At 39.0% G+C, this 19,911-nt stretch overlaps 1 protein-coding gene across 4 annotated transcripts in view; it reads left to right on the forward strand.

The window, feature by feature from the left end:
- DPY19L3 (dpy-19 like C-mannosyltransferase 3) overlaps positions 1 to 19,911 on the forward strand; it is an 80,062-nt gene that overhangs the window by 22,810 nt on the left and 37,341 nt on the right. For 3 of the 4 annotated variants that reach the window (XM_034946348.3, XM_063599537.1, XM_034946349.3), the window contains exons 4-8: positions 4,068 to 4,158; positions 7,818 to 7,939; positions 8,565 to 8,710; positions 10,482 to 10,605; positions 11,146 to 11,280. In XM_034946348.3, the coding sequence (XP_034802239.1) occupies positions 4,068 to 4,158; positions 7,818 to 7,939; positions 8,565 to 8,710; positions 10,482 to 10,605; positions 11,146 to 11,280 (618 nt within the window). Of the gene's footprint in view, positions 1 to 4,067; positions 4,159 to 7,057; positions 7,196 to 7,817; positions 7,940 to 8,564; positions 8,711 to 10,481; positions 10,606 to 11,145; positions 11,281 to 19,911 lie in introns of those variants that run through there. The other variant, XM_063599538.1, reaches the window with a different exon arrangement.

Genomic DNA, 19,911 nt, shown 5'->3' on the forward strand with positions numbered 1-19,911 from the left:
TGCGATAGATGTAGGGACCACTGCAATGAGGTCTTGCAGTGGTGGAGAGAGATTGTACTCAACTTCTAGTACATCATGGGTGAGTAGGAATAGGCAGCCAAGGAGCGGATTGGGGTCAGTGGCTGGGAAATGAGTAAGAGGAACCACTGGGATGCGGAGGATCCTGGCTCAACCAGGCTTAGAGGGTGCTTGCTAAAGGCAGGCCAGAGTGACCAGACATTATGTGGGGGATCTATTTACGTGAGATTTTTAAAAAGCTAATTTGATGTTTCCTTTCCTAATTTGGTGTCATTTGTCTCAAAGGACTCTAGCCTTTTGGGCATTGCCAGCAACTTGTCTGAGTGCCTGTGGGGAATGTGATCATTTATTGTGAGCAGTCATTTTTTTTTTTGTACATCTATTAAATTGCTATATACACTGTTACTTCAATGGTTTTAGCTGTACAGTTTTTTTTTTTGTTTTTTTTGTTGTTGTTGTGTTTGTTTGTTTTGAGACGGAGTCTCACTCTGTCTCCCAGGCTGGAGTGCAGTGGTGCGATCTCAGCTCACTGCAACCTCTGCCCTCCGAGTTCAAGTGATTCTCCTGCCTCAGCCTCCTGAGTAGCTGGGATTACAGGCGCCTGCCAGCGCGCTCGGCTAATTTTTTGTATTTTTAGTAGAGACGGGGTTTCACCATCTTGGCCAGGCTGGTCGTGAACTCCTGACCTCATGATCCACCCGCCTCAGCCTCCCAAAGTGCTGGGATTACAGGCGTGAGCCACCACACCTGGCCAGCTGTACAGTTCTTTATAAATACAAGTCTTTTGTCTTTCTACTTCTTTCTGTCATTATCTTCGAAGATGTTTTCGTTCTGTCAACATTGCATTCCCCATGGAACCTGTGCAAATTGAATATGAAGTATTTGTTCGTTTTGCATTCTTTAGAGGATAACTACTATTGGTGTATATTTTCATGGGTGTGATCTACCAAGCGAAGTATAAATTGCTGTAAAACTGGAAAAGTGTTTGAATGAGTGAAGCAGATGTTCTCTTAGCATGAAGCAGATGTAAAACTTGCAAGTGTCTGTCTAATAAAGTATAGCATTTGGTTCTGTACAGCTGGTGCTAGATTACCAATTAATCATGTTTGAATGCATTTTTACTAATTAGGTCCCCCTCTGTTCTTTATGCATTCTGGCTATATTAAAGGGAGAGATGGGACACAAAAGCTTTCTACCTTTAGTACTTTGAGCAGTGTTTTTTCTTATTCCCTGGTCTTTTATTCTTAGAACCATATAATTCACTCTTTCATTCTTTATTGGCTCTCCAGTTTGATTTGGGATGTAGGTGTGACAGGATTTTCACACTCCTCAGGTGCCTTTGAACACTTTAAGGAAGCTAGAGAAAAGAAAAATAATGTAATTAATGTTGTTGTTGTTGTTCTTAATTTGCATGGACAAAAGCTAGTATTTGCTCAGTTAACATCAATTCATAGCCTCTGTGGTTATTTGAATGAGTAGGAGTTTGAACATTCTAGAAACGAGTGATACCAGGTTGGTTTTAAGTTCTCAAAAGCAATAGAGCACGTTTTCTCAAAGATAAAAAATGAGTGGATTAAAGTAACTACCCAGAAGAGTTGCCTTTACTGCTATGAAAGATACAACACAAATCACTAGCAATGAAAGTTTAAAAAGCTGTATCATTATGTAGTAGCCTTTTTATAACGCAAGTGTGTTATTGAAATTAAATTTTAGGCCCAGGCACTGTGCTTCTGTCTGTAATCCCAGCACTTTGGGAGGCCACGGCAGGAGGATCACTTAAGCTCAGGAGTTCAAGACCAGCCTGGGCAACATGGCAAAACCCTACCTCTACAAAAAATACAGAAATTAGGTGGACATAGTGGCATGTGCCTGTAGTCCCAGCTACTTGGAAGCCGAGAGGATCACTTGACCCTGACACGCAAAGGCTACGATGAGCCGTGATCATGCCACCGTACTCAGCCTGGGTGACAGAGTGAGACCCTGTCTCCAAAAAAAAATAAATAAATTTCAGAACCTGATGGTCCTTTTTTTAAATGCTTGATTTCCCCAGGATAAATTGGTTTTCTGTGAAAGGAAGTTCAATATATAAGATTTGCTACCCTACCTCCCATTTTTCTAAAAGGAATTAACAAACAATGATAAAAAGATTTAGAGGGTAGCAGAAATATATTAAATAAATAATTTCTAAGTCTGAAGATAATAGCATGAATGGTTCTTTCTTATTTATTTATTTATTTATTTTTTGAGGCAGGGTCGCTCTATCATCCAGGCTGGAGTGGCTTGATCATGGCTCACAGCAGCCTCAGCCTCCCAGTAGGCTGAGTCTCAATCGATCCTCCTTCCTCAACCTCCCCAGTTGCTGGGAGTTCAGGTGCATGCCACTATGCCTGGCTACTTTTTTTTTTTTTTTTTTGTAGAGACAGGGTTTTGCCATGTTGCCCAGGCTGGTCTTGAACTCCTGAGCTCAAGCAATCCACCCACTTCAGCCTCCCAAAGTGCATGGCTATAGGCATGAGCCACCGCACCCAGCCTGAGTGGTTCTTTTAATGAGATGTTTATTACCATTTGAAAATTAGTTGGAGTTAGGGGGAAGCAAAATGAGTTAAAAGAAGTTCATCAGCTAGAAAATGAGATGTTCAGTATTTATCACTTTCCCCCATTGGGTTTGTGGAATGTGGATCTGCTATAATATGAAAAAGAATGGCCGGGTGCAGTGGCTCACGCCTGTAATCCCAGCACTTTGGGAGGCCGAGGCAGATGGATCACCTGAGGTCGGGAGTTCAAGACCAGCCTGACCAACATGGAGAAACCCCATCTCTACTAAAAATACCAAATTAGCCGAACTTTTACAGGTACAGGTTAAGTATCCCTCATCTGAAATGCTTGGGGCCAGAAGTGTCTTGTATTTCAGATTTTGGATTATTTGCATATATATAATGAGAAATCTTGGGGATAGGATTCAGGTGTAAAGATGAAATTCATTTATGTTTTATGTATACCTTATGCACATAGCCCAAAGGTGATTTTATACAATATAGTTCATAAAACAAAGTTTGTAGACACTGAACCATCAGAAAACAAAGGTGTCACTATCTCAACCATCCCAGTGGACAGTCTATGGTTATTCGTCATCACCATTGTTCCTGACTCTGAATTTACATGGTGCCTTTATAAGTAATCATTTTGTTATACTTATTCGCACATAAGTACGTAACAATAAAAAATATGACATACCATCAATACGGTGAAAAAAATAACACTTTCAGGGTAACTTGTGGCATCGTGTTGGCTCTCAGAAGGTATCCAATTTTAAAGTATTTCATTTGGATTTCAGCTTTTCAGGTTAGGGCTGCTCAACCTATAAATAAAGTGTATCATCTAACAGTATTAATTGGATTATTCCAGAAAGTCTTCCGTGTCATTGTTGCCCATTGCTTCTATGTTTTATAGTAATAATTTAAATTTAATAAAAGTATCTTGTAACTAAATTGGCTAATAGCTATTTAAGTTTTCAGTTCTTCTAGGGTTGAATACTTATCTAAAAGCAGTTTAAATATTTCATATATCCATTTACCTGCATAAACCTCTTCCCACCAGGGTTACGCTTGTCAGAGTAAAATTCATGTGTCTGCCTTATTTGACTACAAATGCCTTTTATTCTTAGAATAAAATGAAAATGATTGATCTTATGTAATATTGGTAGCTTTTAGGTAGGTGTCTAATGCAATTATATTTCTTTTCATTTTTTTTTTGTGCCATCCCTGTTTTGTGTCTCACTGATATTACATAGGAATGGTGATGTATTCTTTAAAATTTTTTTTAAGATTAAACATTCACTAAAGTAGAGAATAGTAGGACAGACTCCCATGTATCCCTCACTCAGCTTTAACAGTGATCAGCCTTCCATTCTTGTTTGCCAAGATTTTTTGAGACTATATTTTCAGAGTTTTTTCTCTTTCAAGTTGCAGTTATGTATCCTTTCTACAGTAACAATATGTATTTAAACAAAACTAGGTCACATAAACCCATAGGATCTAACTCTGTTTTAGGAAGTGGAGCGAGAAATCTCATTCAGAACAGAGTGTGGCCTGTATTACTCCTACTACAAGCAGATGCTGCAGGCTCCAACCCTCGTGCAAGGTAATTACAACTGATAGTTTCATTTGGGGTCTCCTGCATTTTTTTCAATATTTTAGTCAGAAGTACTGTGCACTAAAAACCACTTAAATGCTCTCTAGAACATGTGTAGTTTTTCCGTGCTAATGTCTAATCATTTCATGAAAATGTTTTTTGCTCTGGAAGAAGTTATGTAATACTTTATATAACCCTCCTCTCTTTGCCTTCCAGCTCTGTTCCATCCCAAAAGTAATATCTTTGCAATTTCATGGTTTTGTTGCTGAATTTTCTCATGATCATTTTGGAGGAGGTCTTTGCAGGTGAAAGGAGTATTGTCTGAGAACAGGAGGCATTTTGGTAACACAAATGAAAATTACAGTTGTCCCTCTTGTCCCCAGTGCCCCATTCATTCCTTTATTTCACAGTTGCCATTTTCCTGCATTTTTACTTCCCCTAAGTGGGTTAGACCCCACACTCTGCCTTTACTCCATCTAATGAAAGCCCCAACATGGATCTCTTCTACCTAATACATACTTGATCGGCTTAGCATGAGTGCATGTGACAGAAAACTGCTCTTTTATAGGCTTTATTTGGAGTCAGCTTTGACATTTTTGGTGGCAGTTATTCCTAAATTATTTTTTTGCTGTTGTTTTTGAGACAGGGTCTCACTCTGTCGTCCAGGCTGGAGTGCAGTGATATGACCATAGCTCGCTGTAGTCTCAATCTCCCAGCCTCAAGCAGTCCTCCTGCCTCAGCCTCTCAAGTAGCTGGGACTACGGGTGTGCACTACCACGTTCATTTTTTGTTTTGTTTTGTTTCTCTGTGGAGACGAAGTCTCACTGTGTTGCCCAGGCTGGTCTCAAACTCCTGAGCTCAAGTGATCCTCCTGCCTCAGCCTCCCAGCATGTTGGAATTATAGGCATGAGCCACCGCGCCCAGCCCATAAGTGATGTTTTTTACTTGTAGTTTTATCACCTAGGAGACATGACATTTTGGTTATCTTTGGTTTTGTGCCATAAAAATTAATGAGTTGGTCCCAGTGTTGATAGCCAGATTCATCCATAATAAGGGTAATTAATCACCAGCCCTTCACTTAGTGGTTTTAGCAGCCATTGATAATTATCGTCTGTAGTTCTTATTTCAGAGGGGATGCAAATTAGTGACCTTCTAATTCTGTCATTCCTGCTGTATTTATTAGTTGGAACTCTGTTATATAGAAAACCTTCTCGTTAATTGTTTGGCTACCTTGCAGTACAGTTTATACAAGAAAGGCAGGCTTAGTATTCATTTTTTCCCCATACAATCAAACCTTGTTATTCACAGATTCCATAGTTGCAAAATCTTTTACTTCCTAAAATGTATTTATAACCCTAAAATCAGCATTAATAGTACTTTCACAGTCATTCATGGACACGTCCAGAGCAACAGAATACTTTAGCCTCTGGCATGCGTGTTTCCCACAGAGACTGAATGAGGCAACACTCTGCCTCCTTGTCTCGGCTCTCACACTGCAGTGTCCTTTTCAGAAAGTCTGTTTTATGCCATGTCCTTTGCATTGTTTTGCTGTTTGTTGAAGTTTAAAATGATCCTCCGAGCCTGGGCGCAGTGGCTCACTCCTGTAGTCCCAGCACTTTGGGAGGCCGAGGCGGATGGATCACCTGAGGTCGGGAGTTCGAGACCAGCCTGACCAACATGGAGAAACCCCGTCTCTACTAAAAATACAAAAAAATTAGCCAGGCGTAGTGGCGCATGCCTGTAATTCCAGCTACTCCGGAGGCTGAGGCAGGAGAATCGCTTAAACCTGGGAGGCGGAGGTTGCAGTGAGCCGAGATCACGCTACTGCACTCCAGCCTGGGCGACAGAGCGAGACTCCGTCTCAAAATAAAAAAGTAAAAAAATTAACTAATTAATTAAAACACGACAGACTCTTAAATGGCAGAAATTTATTTTCTCACAATTCAGGAGGCTGGAAGTCTGAGGTTAGGGAGCCACATGGTCAGGTTCTAGGGAGGGCTCTCTTCCTGGCTTGCAGACAGCCACCTTCTTGCTGTGTCCTTACATGGCAGAAAGAGAAGAGCAAGTTCTCTGGTGTCTCTTCTTGTAAGGCCACTAATCCCATCACGAGGGCCCATAACTGTCCAACTCTTAGGTTGGAGAGTTATCCATCCATAACACTCCTGTGTTAGACTTTAGGCTTGCCATAATGTAATACCACAGACTGCGTGGCTTAAACAACAGAGATTTTTCTCTCCCTTTTGGAGGCTAGAAGTCCAAGATCCACCTGCTGTTAGGATTGGTTTCTATTGAGGCCTCTCTTCCTGGCTTTGTAGATGCCCTTTTGTTGCTGTGTCCTCACATAGCCTTTCCCTCTGTGCAAATGCAGAGAGAGCACAAGGGCAAGCTCTTGTCTGTTCCTCTTATAAGAACACCAGTCCTATCAGATTAAGACCCCACCCATGTGACCTCACTTACCCTTTATTACCTCCTGTAGGCCCTGTCTCCAAGAACAGTCATATTAGGGCTTCGGGCTTCAGCATACAAATTTGTGGGGGACACATTTCAGTCCACAGCACCTCCTATTGAGGGACATCTGGGTTGTTTTGGATCAATCTTTTGCTGGTACAAATGGTGCTGCATGAGTGACCTTGTGCCAATGTCATTTTGTATTTTTGCCAGCCTTTGTGTGGGATTGATTCCTAGACACGGGCTTTCTAGGTCAAAGGGTAAATTCATATGTGATTTTGCTGGATACTGCAAAATTCCTCTCCATAGAGATGACACCATTTTGTATTCCCAACTGTAGTATATAGGAGTCTACTTTTTTATAATCTCACAGAGTGTATTGTAAAACTTTTTTTGCAAAGGCAGTAGGTGAGAACTAGCATCCCTCAGGGTAGTTTTAATTTGCACTGTTTTAATAGGAGCAAGGTTGAGCATCTTCTCCTGTGTGGAAGGACTGTGTGCATGTTTTCTTCTGTGAACTATCCATTCATGCCTTGGATTAATTAGCCTGGTTACAGTGACAGAGGACCTCTGTGGCTGTGGATCTCTATAACAGCAGGTCAAGTTCTCCTTCATCCTTCTCATGACATGTCTGCTGTGAGGGAGCTGCAGCTCTGGTCTGCCCCCAACATCTGCTCATTCAAGCCCTATTTGGAATGTGCCAGTGTCGTGGCAGAGGGCAAGAGCAAGAGCTGGTAGAAACATGCCTTGTCTTCTAAAGCCTCTGCTCAGCTATGGCTTACATCCACTTACATGCCACTGGTTAGAGCACATGGCCAAAGCCGTTCTGGGGAGTGGAGAAGGAAGGCCATGTATACTCTCCCAAAGGAGATACTGCAGGTTGCATGGCAGGAGGGCAGGGTGGAGAAATGTGAAATCCTCTTGCCCACATTTCTAGAGAAGGACCTTGTGGTGGTGGTGGTGGTGGTGGTGGTGGTGGTGGTTTCATTCCAGTTACAAAAGTTTTAATTTACCTATGTTTGTGTAAATGTTTAAATGATGTCCATCGAATATGTGGTAAGCTCTTTGAGGGCAGGAGTATGTTTTTTTTGCTTACTCTTATATCCCCAATGCCTACCACAGTCTCTAGCACTTACTAAACAATCTGTGCATAGTTTTGAATGAGTGAATAATTATGAGTGTAATTATTTTCTTCCTGACTTTTCACATATCTATCTTAGGTTTTCATGGCCTAATATATGATAATAAAACTGAATCTATGAAGACAATTAACCTCCTTCAGCGAATGAATATTTACCAAGAGGTTTTTCTCAGTATTTTATATAGAGTTCTACCCATACAGGTATGTTTTGTGATATTGAATTATTAATATCAGATGAAAGTCAAAGTCTGCCATTTTGAGCTGAAAGTTATCACATCTGTCTTTCTGATCTTCAACTGGTTTAGTAGAAAATAAGCAATACTATATTTTTTTCCATGTATATTATGAACTTTATAAGATACTGCTTTTTATTTACATAGGATATAAGGTTTTTGTACACAGATGCTTCCTGGCTTATGTATGTATGCGGTCTAGAAGCTAATAAATATTTTCATTTGCTCTCTGTAATCAGGAGTGATTACACATTCACCCCTGATGGATCTTTGAGAGAAAAAATTTGTAAAGTCAGCAAATCACAATGACCACTTCTCATGTGAATGACGTCTCATCGGACAAAGTTAGGTATAAAACTTTCTAGAGTAAAGAGTGAAGCCAGACCTGTCACGGACTTCCTTCCCCTGTCTCTTCTCGGTGGTGGGAAGAAAGGCTACCCGAACACTTCTCTAATAGATGAAAGGGGTGTGGGCTTGCTGCTTGGAATTAGGGGCAAGCTCCTGCATATTGTATTCCTACTGTCATGTTTTAAATGGCAATGAGGAGGGTTAGGGCTCACCTGACAAACATGTTTTATTGTTCCCTTTTACAGAAATATTTAGAGCCGGTTTATTTTTATATTTACACCTTATTTGGGCTCCAGGCGATCTATGTCACAGCTCTCTACATAACCAGCTGGCTACTCAGTGGTACGTGGCTGTCAGGACTGTTGGCAGCTTTCTGGTATGTCACAAATAGGTGAGTTGGAGTCAGTATGCTTCTTTTTTTTCCAAAATACAAGTAAAAATGAAGTCACTTCATTTCCAGCTCAGAGAAATTTCTTCTGCCACATTTGTTTGGTTGGGAGCAGTTTCTCTTTGGTTTGCCTGGTGGTTTACTCAATTTTTCTTATTTAGTTAGGGAGAAAGTGCTACTTACATGTAATTCCAGCTGAGGAACAGAGAGCATTGAATTGCATATCAAGAAAATCATTCATAATAATCCCAAACCTATTATCTGTTTGCTGGGTGATCAAGATTTCTCCAGCCACATATCTCATCTCTTAAAGGGTTTTTTTAAATTGGCAAATAATAATTGTACATATTCATGGGCTACATAGTGATATTTCAATACATATAGAGTGTATAGTGATCAGATCAAGGTAATTAATGTATCAGTCATTAAAAAGTTTTTTGGGGTTTTTTTTTGCTGTTTTTTAAAGCCAATGAAGATTTTTAAAAATTTTATTTATTTAGGGGTTGTTTTTGTTTTTTGTAGAGACAGGATCTCCCTATGTTGCCCAGGCTGGTCTTGAACTCCTGGCTTCAAGCAGTCCTCCCACCTTGGCCTCCCAAAATATCAAGATTACAGGCATGAGCTACTGTGCCTTGCCTAAAAAGTTTTAATTATATCTTCACTATCAACCCTAATAGGGTTGTGTATGGCTCTCAGTTAGTAGAGCTTAAAGATAAAATGCAAGGGCATTTTTGCCTTATTTAATATCTACTATTATAAGCAGTAGAGCGTTATGAAATCACATTTTAAAAAAACATATTCAAGATCATTAAATTATTGCCTGATCTATAATGGCAATACCAGTATTCAATAGGAGTCTTAAAACTTGAACATGAGTTCTAATACAGGTTTTATTTTGTAAGTCTAAGCAAATTACGTGTTATGACAGTCCTGTTGGGGGTTTACTGTATGCCAAGCACTTTACAATATGTGTTATATGTATTCTTCTAAGAACCCTATAGAGTAGATACTATTATTATCCCCATTTTAGAAATGATAAAGTTGAGGCTTAAAAGGTTACATTTTGTATATAGATACAGATATTACAGACATCTATATATATTTCTTTTATATAGAGATATATGTAGATATAGATACATTGTTTGATACATTGTTTCATATATATCTATATCTTTTATAGAGAGATATATGTAGATATAGGTACCTTGTTTGAGATGTAGATACACACACGTGTATTATGTGTTACATAAGTGTATCATTTATTGAATGCCTAGTATGTGTGGGGATGGTGTACAAAGATGAAAAATTTTACCCATACTTGCCCTCTTGGGATTCACATTCTAGAGAGGCAGGAAGTTTTTTTAAAAATACTGTCAATGACATATTTAAGACTCAAGTATAAAAAACACCAAAGAAATACAGAGAGAGGGAAAATGTATATTGCCTCTTGACACTAATAAAGTGAGGGAGAAATGAAAGTAAGGGTTTGGCATGATACATTTGTGAGTTTAGGAGTAAGGCTAACCTGGGCTTGAACCCTAGGTGCTAAGGGCATACCCATGGACAGAGCACTTAAATGTTCTCTATGCCAATTTTATATTACAGGGATGATGATGATGATGATGATGATGATGATAAGGACAATTATTGAGAACCAGTGGCCAGAATCTTAAGTATACTTGTCCTTAATGTAATATATCTTTCGTTGAGGAAGTCTTCGAGGAAATTATTGTAAAAACTATCACTTTGGCCATTTGTGTTTTCTTTTGTGCAGAATAGATACCACAAGAGTTGAGTTTACCATCCCACTGAGGGAGAACTGGGCGCTGCCATTCTTTGCAATTCAGATAGCAGCAATTACATATTTCCTGAGACCAAACTTACAGCCTCTTTCTGAAGTAAGTGTTTTTAAAATTTCATATATTTTAATCCCCCAATTTTATATGTGAAGCTTCAAAAAATGTGATGTGCTTAGTATCCCAATGCATGTGAATAGTTCTTATTCCATGACCAATTTTTAAACTTGAGTTAAATTAAGTTTTCTTTTCGTGAGCTTTTTTCTACTTTGCAAAGAAAATGTTTTCATTTTTGATGTTAAAAATGTACTCTACATAATCTACCCTTAAATAGTTGCAGCAAACCCACACACAATTTCTGCAAACTGTCAGAATTTTTAAGCCCTTGCTCTTGAGATGTGATTTGGTGCATTATCGCCTCCATAATAGTGTGGAATACACACACCGTATGTGAATATTTATATGCAAAGTGTCACTTTATGATAGTTAGAGCTTAAATAACAAATGCAAGGGTTTTCAGAGCAACAGTTTATGGTTTTTCTGTTTGGTTTATAGAGATATTGGCTGCTCTTGAGAAAACTTGTCTGCAAGGTTTTTTATTACTAGAGACATGTAAATTATACAAAGGTTTTCTTTTTACAGAGGCTGACACTTCTTGCCATTTTCATATCAACTTTTCTCTTTAGTCTGACATGGCAATTTAATCAATTTATGATGCTGATGCAAGCATTAGTGCTATTCACACTGGACTCCCTGGACATGCTGCCAGCAGTGAAGGTGAGCTTTGCTTTCTTTTCTCACTTGAGATTTTGGCCATTTAGTGTTTTTATATCATAGAATGAGATGAAAATATGCAAGTACTTATGGATAAAATTGAAGCTGTTTCTTATATCTGCTGTAAATTTGCTGTGGCCAATTGAAGCTGAGTAATTTATGAAGCCTAGTTTGACCATCTTAACTTTTATTTGCTTATTTTAAGTTAAAAAATGGAATGGATTTATTTTGGGGCATAAATGCCTAAGTCAATTGTTATTTATAGAGATGACTTAAATTTTAAAATATAAGATAGCTCTTTTAAAATGTCTTACTGTGTACTGCCACTTTTAAAAAAGAATTCAATAGGTATATAACAGCTTTTTTGTAGTACTTTATAAAATTTTCATAGTCACATTTAACTAATATGGGATGTGAATCCCTGTTGACTAGCTGAAAGTCACATGTGAAATAAAGAAACCAGTATCTGTCTCCTAGTGTCTGCTGCTGCCATTTAATCACATTTTTTCATGTGCAAAAATATGATTTTATGTATTGCGTACAGTTTTAAAATGGCTTATAGTTAGTATTCTAAAGTAGTAGTAACTTAAATATTTCCCAAGTATAATAAAATACTTTCTCCATATCTAAGGCAGCAGCATAGCCCAAGGATTTGTGCTCATTTATTCCATATCAAAGGAGATCCAGTAAGCTTCCATAACTGACTGAGTCTGAATTAAGAAACATAAAAGTCTACCAAGAAATACACATTGCCTGTCTACTGAGACACTGTAATAGAATGGGCACTACAGAATATGCCAATATGTGTAATTCATTGTCATAACCACAGTTTGCCTTTTAGCTTGGGAAACAAAGATCACAGACAACAAGAACAAGCAGACAAATGATAGCTGCTAATTAGCAATACTGATATATCTAAAAGAAGAAAAGTTATTTTTAGGCAGAGAAGTGTTTACAGAAGTAAGAAGCTAGAACTGGACCACCTGGATCACAAATGAGGGTAGAATTTGGGTGGGATGTCAGGGGTGGGGGCAGAATAGGAAGGTGGAATACAGCAAGAGCAAGTAGATAGGACTAAGTTTATATATGTATATGAAATGTTTAGTGTTTCTGCAGGTGTGCCAGTGACCACTCCTACACTGCTGGTAACCTATACACTCCTATAATCTTTCTTTAGTGTAGTTTCACAGTAGGTATCAAAAGCCTAAAAATGTATTTGCCTTTTCACCAACATTTCTACCCCTATAAGTTTGTCCTAAGTAAATAATCTGCCATGTTCATTTTAGTTGTATTGTAATAAGAAAAAGCTGGGCGGAAAAGATAAAAAGAAATAAAAAACTGGAAATGACTTGAGCCAATAGCAATAGGGTATACTTAAATAAATGATGGCATATCTATGCAATCAAATATTATATAACCATTAGTTCCCCCATATTTTTTTGAAAAAGCGAAACATAGAGAAAATGAGTAAAGGTTCTGGAAAAATACACAGTAAAGTATCAACAGTCAGCTACACGATTGATGTTCTGCATATTCTTTTTGTTCTTTAGATCTTTTGATTTTTTCTGATAATGAACATGTATCTCTTTTTTTTTTTTTTTTTTCTTTGAGATGGAGTCTCACTCTGTCTCCCAGGCTGGAGTGCAGTGGCGCGATCTTGGCTCACTACAACCTCCACCTCCAGAGTTTAAGCAATTCTCCTGCCTCAGCCTCCCAAGTAGCTGGGAATACAGGTGCATGCCACCACACCCGGCTAATATTTGTATTTTTAGTAGAGACAGGGTTTTGCCATATTGCCCAGGCTGGTCTTGAACTCCTGACCTCAAGGGATCCACCTGCCTCGGCCTCCCAAAGTGCTGGGATTATAGGTGTGAGCCACTGTGCCCATCTGAACATGTATCTCTTTTAAAATTAGAAAGCAAAGGTACTGTTTTGGCTCACATACACAACATTTTAAAATAATATAGCTAATTGATTTTATATTTAGTTCTAAACTTTGTTCAACTTTTACATTTGAAACTGTGTTGGTATTAGAAGTAGTTTTAATTATCAGACTTTAAGGAGGAACATTATTACAATGAAAGGATCCTGAGTTATAAAACTAAATTGCTGCTGTCAGGTCTGAAAATAACTGGCTCTTTCAGCTTAGGCAAGTGATTTAACTTAGTTTCTTCATAAATTAGAATCACTTCTCTCTAACCATGTCAAATGGGAAAGAGTTGGAATAATTGGTATAGAAAAAGGTAATACAAATTCAGAGCTCAGTGTGGTGACAAGAAGCAGTACCTTCTACAGTACATTTTGTCATCTTTTCATGAATGATGAAACTCTTACCAGCAAAACCTCGAGTTTCCAGTCAGAAATGTGAACAGAGTAAAACAGAACAGCAAGCATATTATAAAGTGTATACTTTTGCTTAATTAAAGGCTAAAATATGGAGGTTAATAAAGTTTTCTTAATCTATTGTGGAAACAGACGCATTCATGATAAATGCTTAAGAGATCATGTTAAGTACCCTATATGGTTCCAGACAAGAGGGAGTAGAGACATTTCTCCCCGTTCCTCCCCAAAGTACATTGAAAAACCTTAGACAGTATATGTATATAACAAACATAAGAGGAATTTGAGAGGTAGAGAGAAGCTGACTGCCTAGGGACCTTGAGACCAGAGGGAAAATTTGACAGCGAGTTTCTTGGGTTTTCTTTTTGCCCCATATATCCTTGACTGGGTGCTGGAGAAGTCAGAAACCTGGGAATAACAATGGACTCAAACAAAAAGCCTCCTCCCTCTAGCAAAAGGACCAGAAGAGAGGAAGCCTAACAAGACAGAAAACTTTCAAACATTAACTGCCTTATTCTAGCGAAATGCTACAAAAGCAAAACCACAGCTCCACTCCCACCTCCATCAGTAAAGTTCAGTGGGAAGCCTAGATTCCTACCCTCACCTAGCTGTCACTAGGCATGCCTTGCTTCCTGCCAGAGCTATGTCAGAGAAGTCTAGTGGGGAACCAGAACTTTCACCATCTCCCAGAGACATCTGTGAAGGCCACTTGGGAAACTTGGACTTCAACTCTCACTCAGTGGTAATGAGACATCCTGTCCCCTCTCTATCAGGATGGTGTCAGAGAAGGCCAACAGGGAGGTTGAGACTCTAACCACCACCCAGATGTAATAAGCCTTTCTCTACTGCCCTACCCCATGCTGTCGGTGCAGGCCATGTAGGGAGCAGTGGTGACGCACCTCTATTTCTCCCAGCCAGCATGTGTCAGCAGGGACCTGTAGAGAGCCTGAACTTTCGCCTTCACCCAGCAATAAGGAAGTACACCTTCTGCTGACCCCCAGATGTCAATGGAGGGCAAGTGGACACCTTGGACTTCCATTTCCGTCTGAAAGTACCGAGGCAGCACCCTTCTTTCCCCATTAGCATAGCGTTGGCATAGTTTGAATGTTTTTGTGGTCCCCCACCAAATTTATATGTTGAAACCCAAATCCCCAAGGTGATTGTATTAGGAGGTAGGTAGGGCCTTTTAGAAGGTGATTAGTGCCATTATAAAACAGGCACAAGGGAGCTGTTTCACCCCTTTCACCATGTGAGGAGGACACAGCAAGAAAGTGCCATCAGTGAACCAGGAAATAAGCCCTCACCAGCCACTGAATCTGCCAGTTCCTTGATCTTGGACTTGCCAGCCTCCGGAACTATGAGAAGTAACTTTTTTGTTGTTTATAAGCTACCCAGATTACGGTATTTTGTTAGATAACAGCCTAAATGGACCAAGACACATGGTGTCACAGGAGGCCTGCTAACATGGCAGATTTAAATAAGATCCAGGGTCCCATAATGTAATAGGATACAGTTAAAAATCACTTCTTAGGCCGAGCGCAGTGGCTCATGCCTGTAATTTCAGCCCTTTGGGAGGCCAAGGCAGGCAGATATTTGAAGTCAGTTTGAGATCAGCCCGGGCAACATGGTGAAACCCCGTCACTACTAAAAATACAAAAATTAACTGGCTGTGGTGGCATGTGCCTGTAATCACAGCTATTCAGGAGGCTGAGGCAGGAGAATAGCTTGAGCGAGCCAAGATGGGGCCACTGCATTCCAGCCTGGGCAACGGAGCAAGACTCTGTCTCAAAAAAAAAAAAGAAAAAAAAATTCTTATATTAAGAATTAGGAAAATCTCTCTTGAGTGAAAAGAGACAATCAATAGATGCTAACACTGAGATACACAGAAATTGGAATTATCTTACAAGGAATTTAAGGCAGCCATCATAAAAAAAAAGCTTCACTGAGCAATTACAAACACACTTGAAACAAATGAAAATACAAACTCTAAGCAAAGAAGTAGAAGATACAAAGAAGAAGCAAGTGGAAATTTTAGAACAGAAAAATTCCAGTAATCAAAGTTTAAAACTCAGTGGATGGACTCAACAGCAAAATGAAGTAGTCAGAGGAAAGAATCAGTGAACTTGAAGATAGAACAATTTAGAAATTACCTAATCTGAACAACAAGAAAAAATAGAATGAAACAAAAATGAACAGAGCCTCAAGGACCTGTGAGACTATAATGAAAAGTCTAACATTCAGGTAATCAGAATCCCAGAAGAAGACAAGAAAAGAGTTTACTGAAGCTGAAAAAAGTATGCAAAGAAATACTTTCGGAAAAAATAGTTGAAATTTCCTCAGATTTGGCAAAAGCTATAAACCTTCAGAATCAGCAAGCTGAACTAATATCAAACAGGATAAATCCAAATAGAGCCACACTGAGACACATTATAATCAAACTTCTGGAGACTAAAGATACATTTTAAAAAATTGAAAGTAGTCAGAAAAATACTGTACCTATAGGGGAAAACCAATTTAAATGACAGTGAATTCCTCATCAAAAACCATGGAGGGGCTGGGCACAGTGACTCACGCCTGTAATCCCAGCACTTTTGGAGGCTGAGGCTGGTGGATTGCTTGAGCCCAGGAGTTTGAGACCAGCCTGGGCAACATGATGCAACCCCATCTCTATAAATAATAATAATAATAAAATGATTAGCCAGGCATGGTAGCAACGTGCCTGAGGTCTCAGATACTTGGGAGGCTGAAGTGGGAGAAATTGAGGCTTCAGTGAACTGTAATTGCACCACTGCATTCTAACCTGGGCAACAGAGCAAGACCCAGTCTCAAAAAAAAAAAAAAAAACAAAAAACAATGGAGGCCAAAAGGAAGTGGCCTAGTATTTTCAGATGCAGAAAAAAAGAACTGTCAAGGCTGGGCGCAGTGGCTCACGCCTGTAATCCCGTTACTTTGGGAGGCCGAGGCAGACGGATCATGAGGTCAGGAGATAGAGACCATCCTGGCTAACGTGGTGAAACCCTGTCTCTACTAAAAATACAAAAAATTAGCCAGGCATGGTGGCAGGCGCTTGTAGTCCCAGCTACTTGGTAGGCTGAGGCAGGAAAATGGCGTGAACCTGGGAGGCGGAGCTTGCAGTGAGTCTAGATCGCGCCACTGCACTCCAGTCTGGGGGACAGAGCAAGACTTCATCTCAAAAAAAAAAAAAAAAACCCGTCAACCTACACTCCTATACCTAGTTAAAATGTCCTTCAGGAATGAAAGGGAAATCAAAACATTCTCAATTAAGGAAACTAATATTGCCAGCAGTCCTACCGTAAGAGAATAGCTAAAGGAAGTTGTTGAAACAGAAAGGAAATGATAAGGAATTTAAGAGCATCAGAAAGGAAGACAAGGCGATGAAAAAAGTAAAAATGTGAATAAATATAACAGACTTTTCTTATTCTCTTGAGTTTCTAAATTATGTTTGAGGCTGGGCGTGGTGGCTCACACCTGTAATCCCAGCACTTTGGGAGGACGAGGTGGGTGGATCACCTGAGGTCAGGAGTTCGAGACCAGCCTGGCCAACATGGCGAAACCCCATCTCTACTAAAAATACAAAAATTAGCCAGGTGTGGTGATGGGTGCCTGTAATCCCAGCTACTCAGGAGGCTGAGGCTGGAGAATTGCTTTGAACCTAGGAGGTGGAGGTTGCAGTGAGCCGAGATTGTGCCATTGCACTCCAGCCTGGGAGATGAGTGAAACTTCGTCTCAAAAAAAAAAATTATATTTGATAGCTGAAGCAAAAATTATAACACTGTCTTATGTGGTTCTCTATATGTAAAAGAAATACTTTAACAATATAAATGGGAAGGGTAATGAGACTTAAATGGAGGTTAGGGTTCTATGCCTCACTCAAACAGTTAAAATGTCTATACCACTAGTCCGTAATAAGTTATTAATGCATAATGTAATAGCCAGAATAACCTCTTTAAAAAACTATACGAAGCAGTACATGAAAAAACAGTACAGATAAATAAAAATGAAATTCTAAAAATGTTCAGATAACCTACAGGAAGGCAGGAAGAAGAAAGCAGGAATTAGAAGCAAGCAAACAAAAAAGAATAAAAGAGCAGATTTAAGACTAAAATAGCAATAATTACATTAAAGGTAAATGATCTAAATATACTAATTAAAGAGATGGCAGGGTGGATTTAAAAAGCATGACCCAGCTGTTGTCTAAAACACACTTCAAACACAACAATATAGATAAATTGAAAGTAAGAGGATGGAAAAAGATACAACATGCAAGTATCAATCAAAAGAAAGGAGTAGCTATGTTAATATCAGAGAAAGTAGATATCAGAGCAAAGAAAATTACTAGGGACAGAACAGAACATTATATGATGATAAAACGTTCAATGTACCAAGAAGAAATAGCAATCCTAAGTGTACCTGCACCAAACAACAGTACTGCAACGTGTGTGGGGCAAAAACTGACAGAACTGAAAGGAGAAATAGAAAAATTCACAATTGCAGTTTGAGACTTCAGCACATCTCTCTGGACAATTGATAGAACACCAGACAGAAAATCATCAGAGATATAGAACCCAACAACACCTTCAACCGACAGAATCTAATGATCATTTATAGAAACTCCACCCAGTAACAGCAGAATACTCATTCTTTTCAAGCATTCACAGAATACTTACCAACATAGACTATCTCCCGAGCCATAAAACAATGACAAACATAAAAGAATTAGGATTATAGAGAATATAATCTCTGACTACAATGGATTCAAATTTGAAATCAATACAGAAAGATAACAGGAAATGTTTCAATACTTGGGAATTAAGCTCACTATTACATCTATAGTAGTAATAGCCAGAATAACCACTTTAAAAATATATAAAGATATACACTAAAAAAGAGTCTAAGAGGAACCTCAGAGAGCATTGAACTCAATGAAAATGAAAGTGAAGCATGTTTAAATTTGTGGGACACATCCAAAGCAGTATTAAGAAGAAAATGTGTAGCACTAAAAAGCTTATATTAGAAAAGACAGAAAGTCTGAAATCGGTCATCCAAGCTCTCACCTTAAAAAAGGGAGCAAAATAAATTCAAGCCAGGAGAAGAAAATAATAAAGAGCAGAAATCAGTGCTATTGGAAACATGAATAATAGAATTAATTAAAAAGAGCTAGCTTGGTCGGGCACGGTGGCTCTGCCTATAATCCCAGCACTTTGGGAGGCTGAGGCAGGCGGATCACCTGAGGTCAGGAGTTTGAGACCAGTCTGGGCAACATGGTGAAACCCTGTCTCTACTAAAAATAGAAAAATTAGCTGACCGTGGTGGTGGGTACCTGTAATCCCAGCTACTTAGGAGGCTGAGCAGGAGAATCACTTGAATCCAGTAGGCGAAGGTTGCAGTGAGCTGAGACTGCACCATTGCACCCCAGCCTGGGCAATGAGAGCGAAACTCCGTCTCATTCATAGATAGATACATAGATAGATAGATAGATAGATAGATAGATAGATAGATAGATAGATTAGATAGATTAGATACTCCGTTTCATTCATAGATAGATAGATTAGATAGATAGATAGATAGATAGATAGATAGATAGATAGATAGATAGAGCTGGCTCTTTGAAAGATTAGTAAAATTGCAAACCTTCTCCATAATTACCTTGGAACATTAAAAACTTTTCAATCTTAACAGACTTCGAAAGTTCTGATCTCAGGAAGAGTGGGAGGTGGGTGGGTATTGAGTGCTTAATGGATATAATTCACATTGAGTGATAGATACACGAAAAGCCCAGACTTCATCAGTATATGTTATGTACGTGTAACGAAACCGTACTTATATCCCTTAAATTTACACAAATAAAATGTGTAAAACAAAGTTTTGAGCCTCTGTGCTACTATTTACGTGGTAGCCAATATTGCATAGTGGTTAAGAACACAGACTCTACAACTAGGCTGCCTAAGTTTGAATGAGTCATATGTGGGGTCGTATGGAACAATGCTTGCTATTTTATTAATGTTAAACAGATATTAACTGTGGTTATTATGAATGGTGATGAGGAGCAAGGACACGATCCATTGAAGACAGCTGTAGTTATTCTACACAGAAAGGATATACAGTTGACCCTTGAACAACACGGGCTACTGGTGCCGATGTCTCCCCCCAGCAGTTGAAAATCTGCACACAATTTTTGACTCCCCAAAAACTCAATCACTAGTAGCCTACTGTTGACCAGAAGCCTTACCAATAACATAGTTGATTAACAGATATTTTGTATGTGATGCATTA

The sequence above is a fragment of the Pan paniscus genome, chromosome 20, assembly GCF_029289425.2.
Source record: "Pan paniscus chromosome 20, NHGRI_mPanPan1-v2.0_pri, whole genome shotgun sequence".
NCBI lineage: Eukaryota > Metazoa > Chordata > Mammalia > Primates > Hominidae > Pan > Pan paniscus.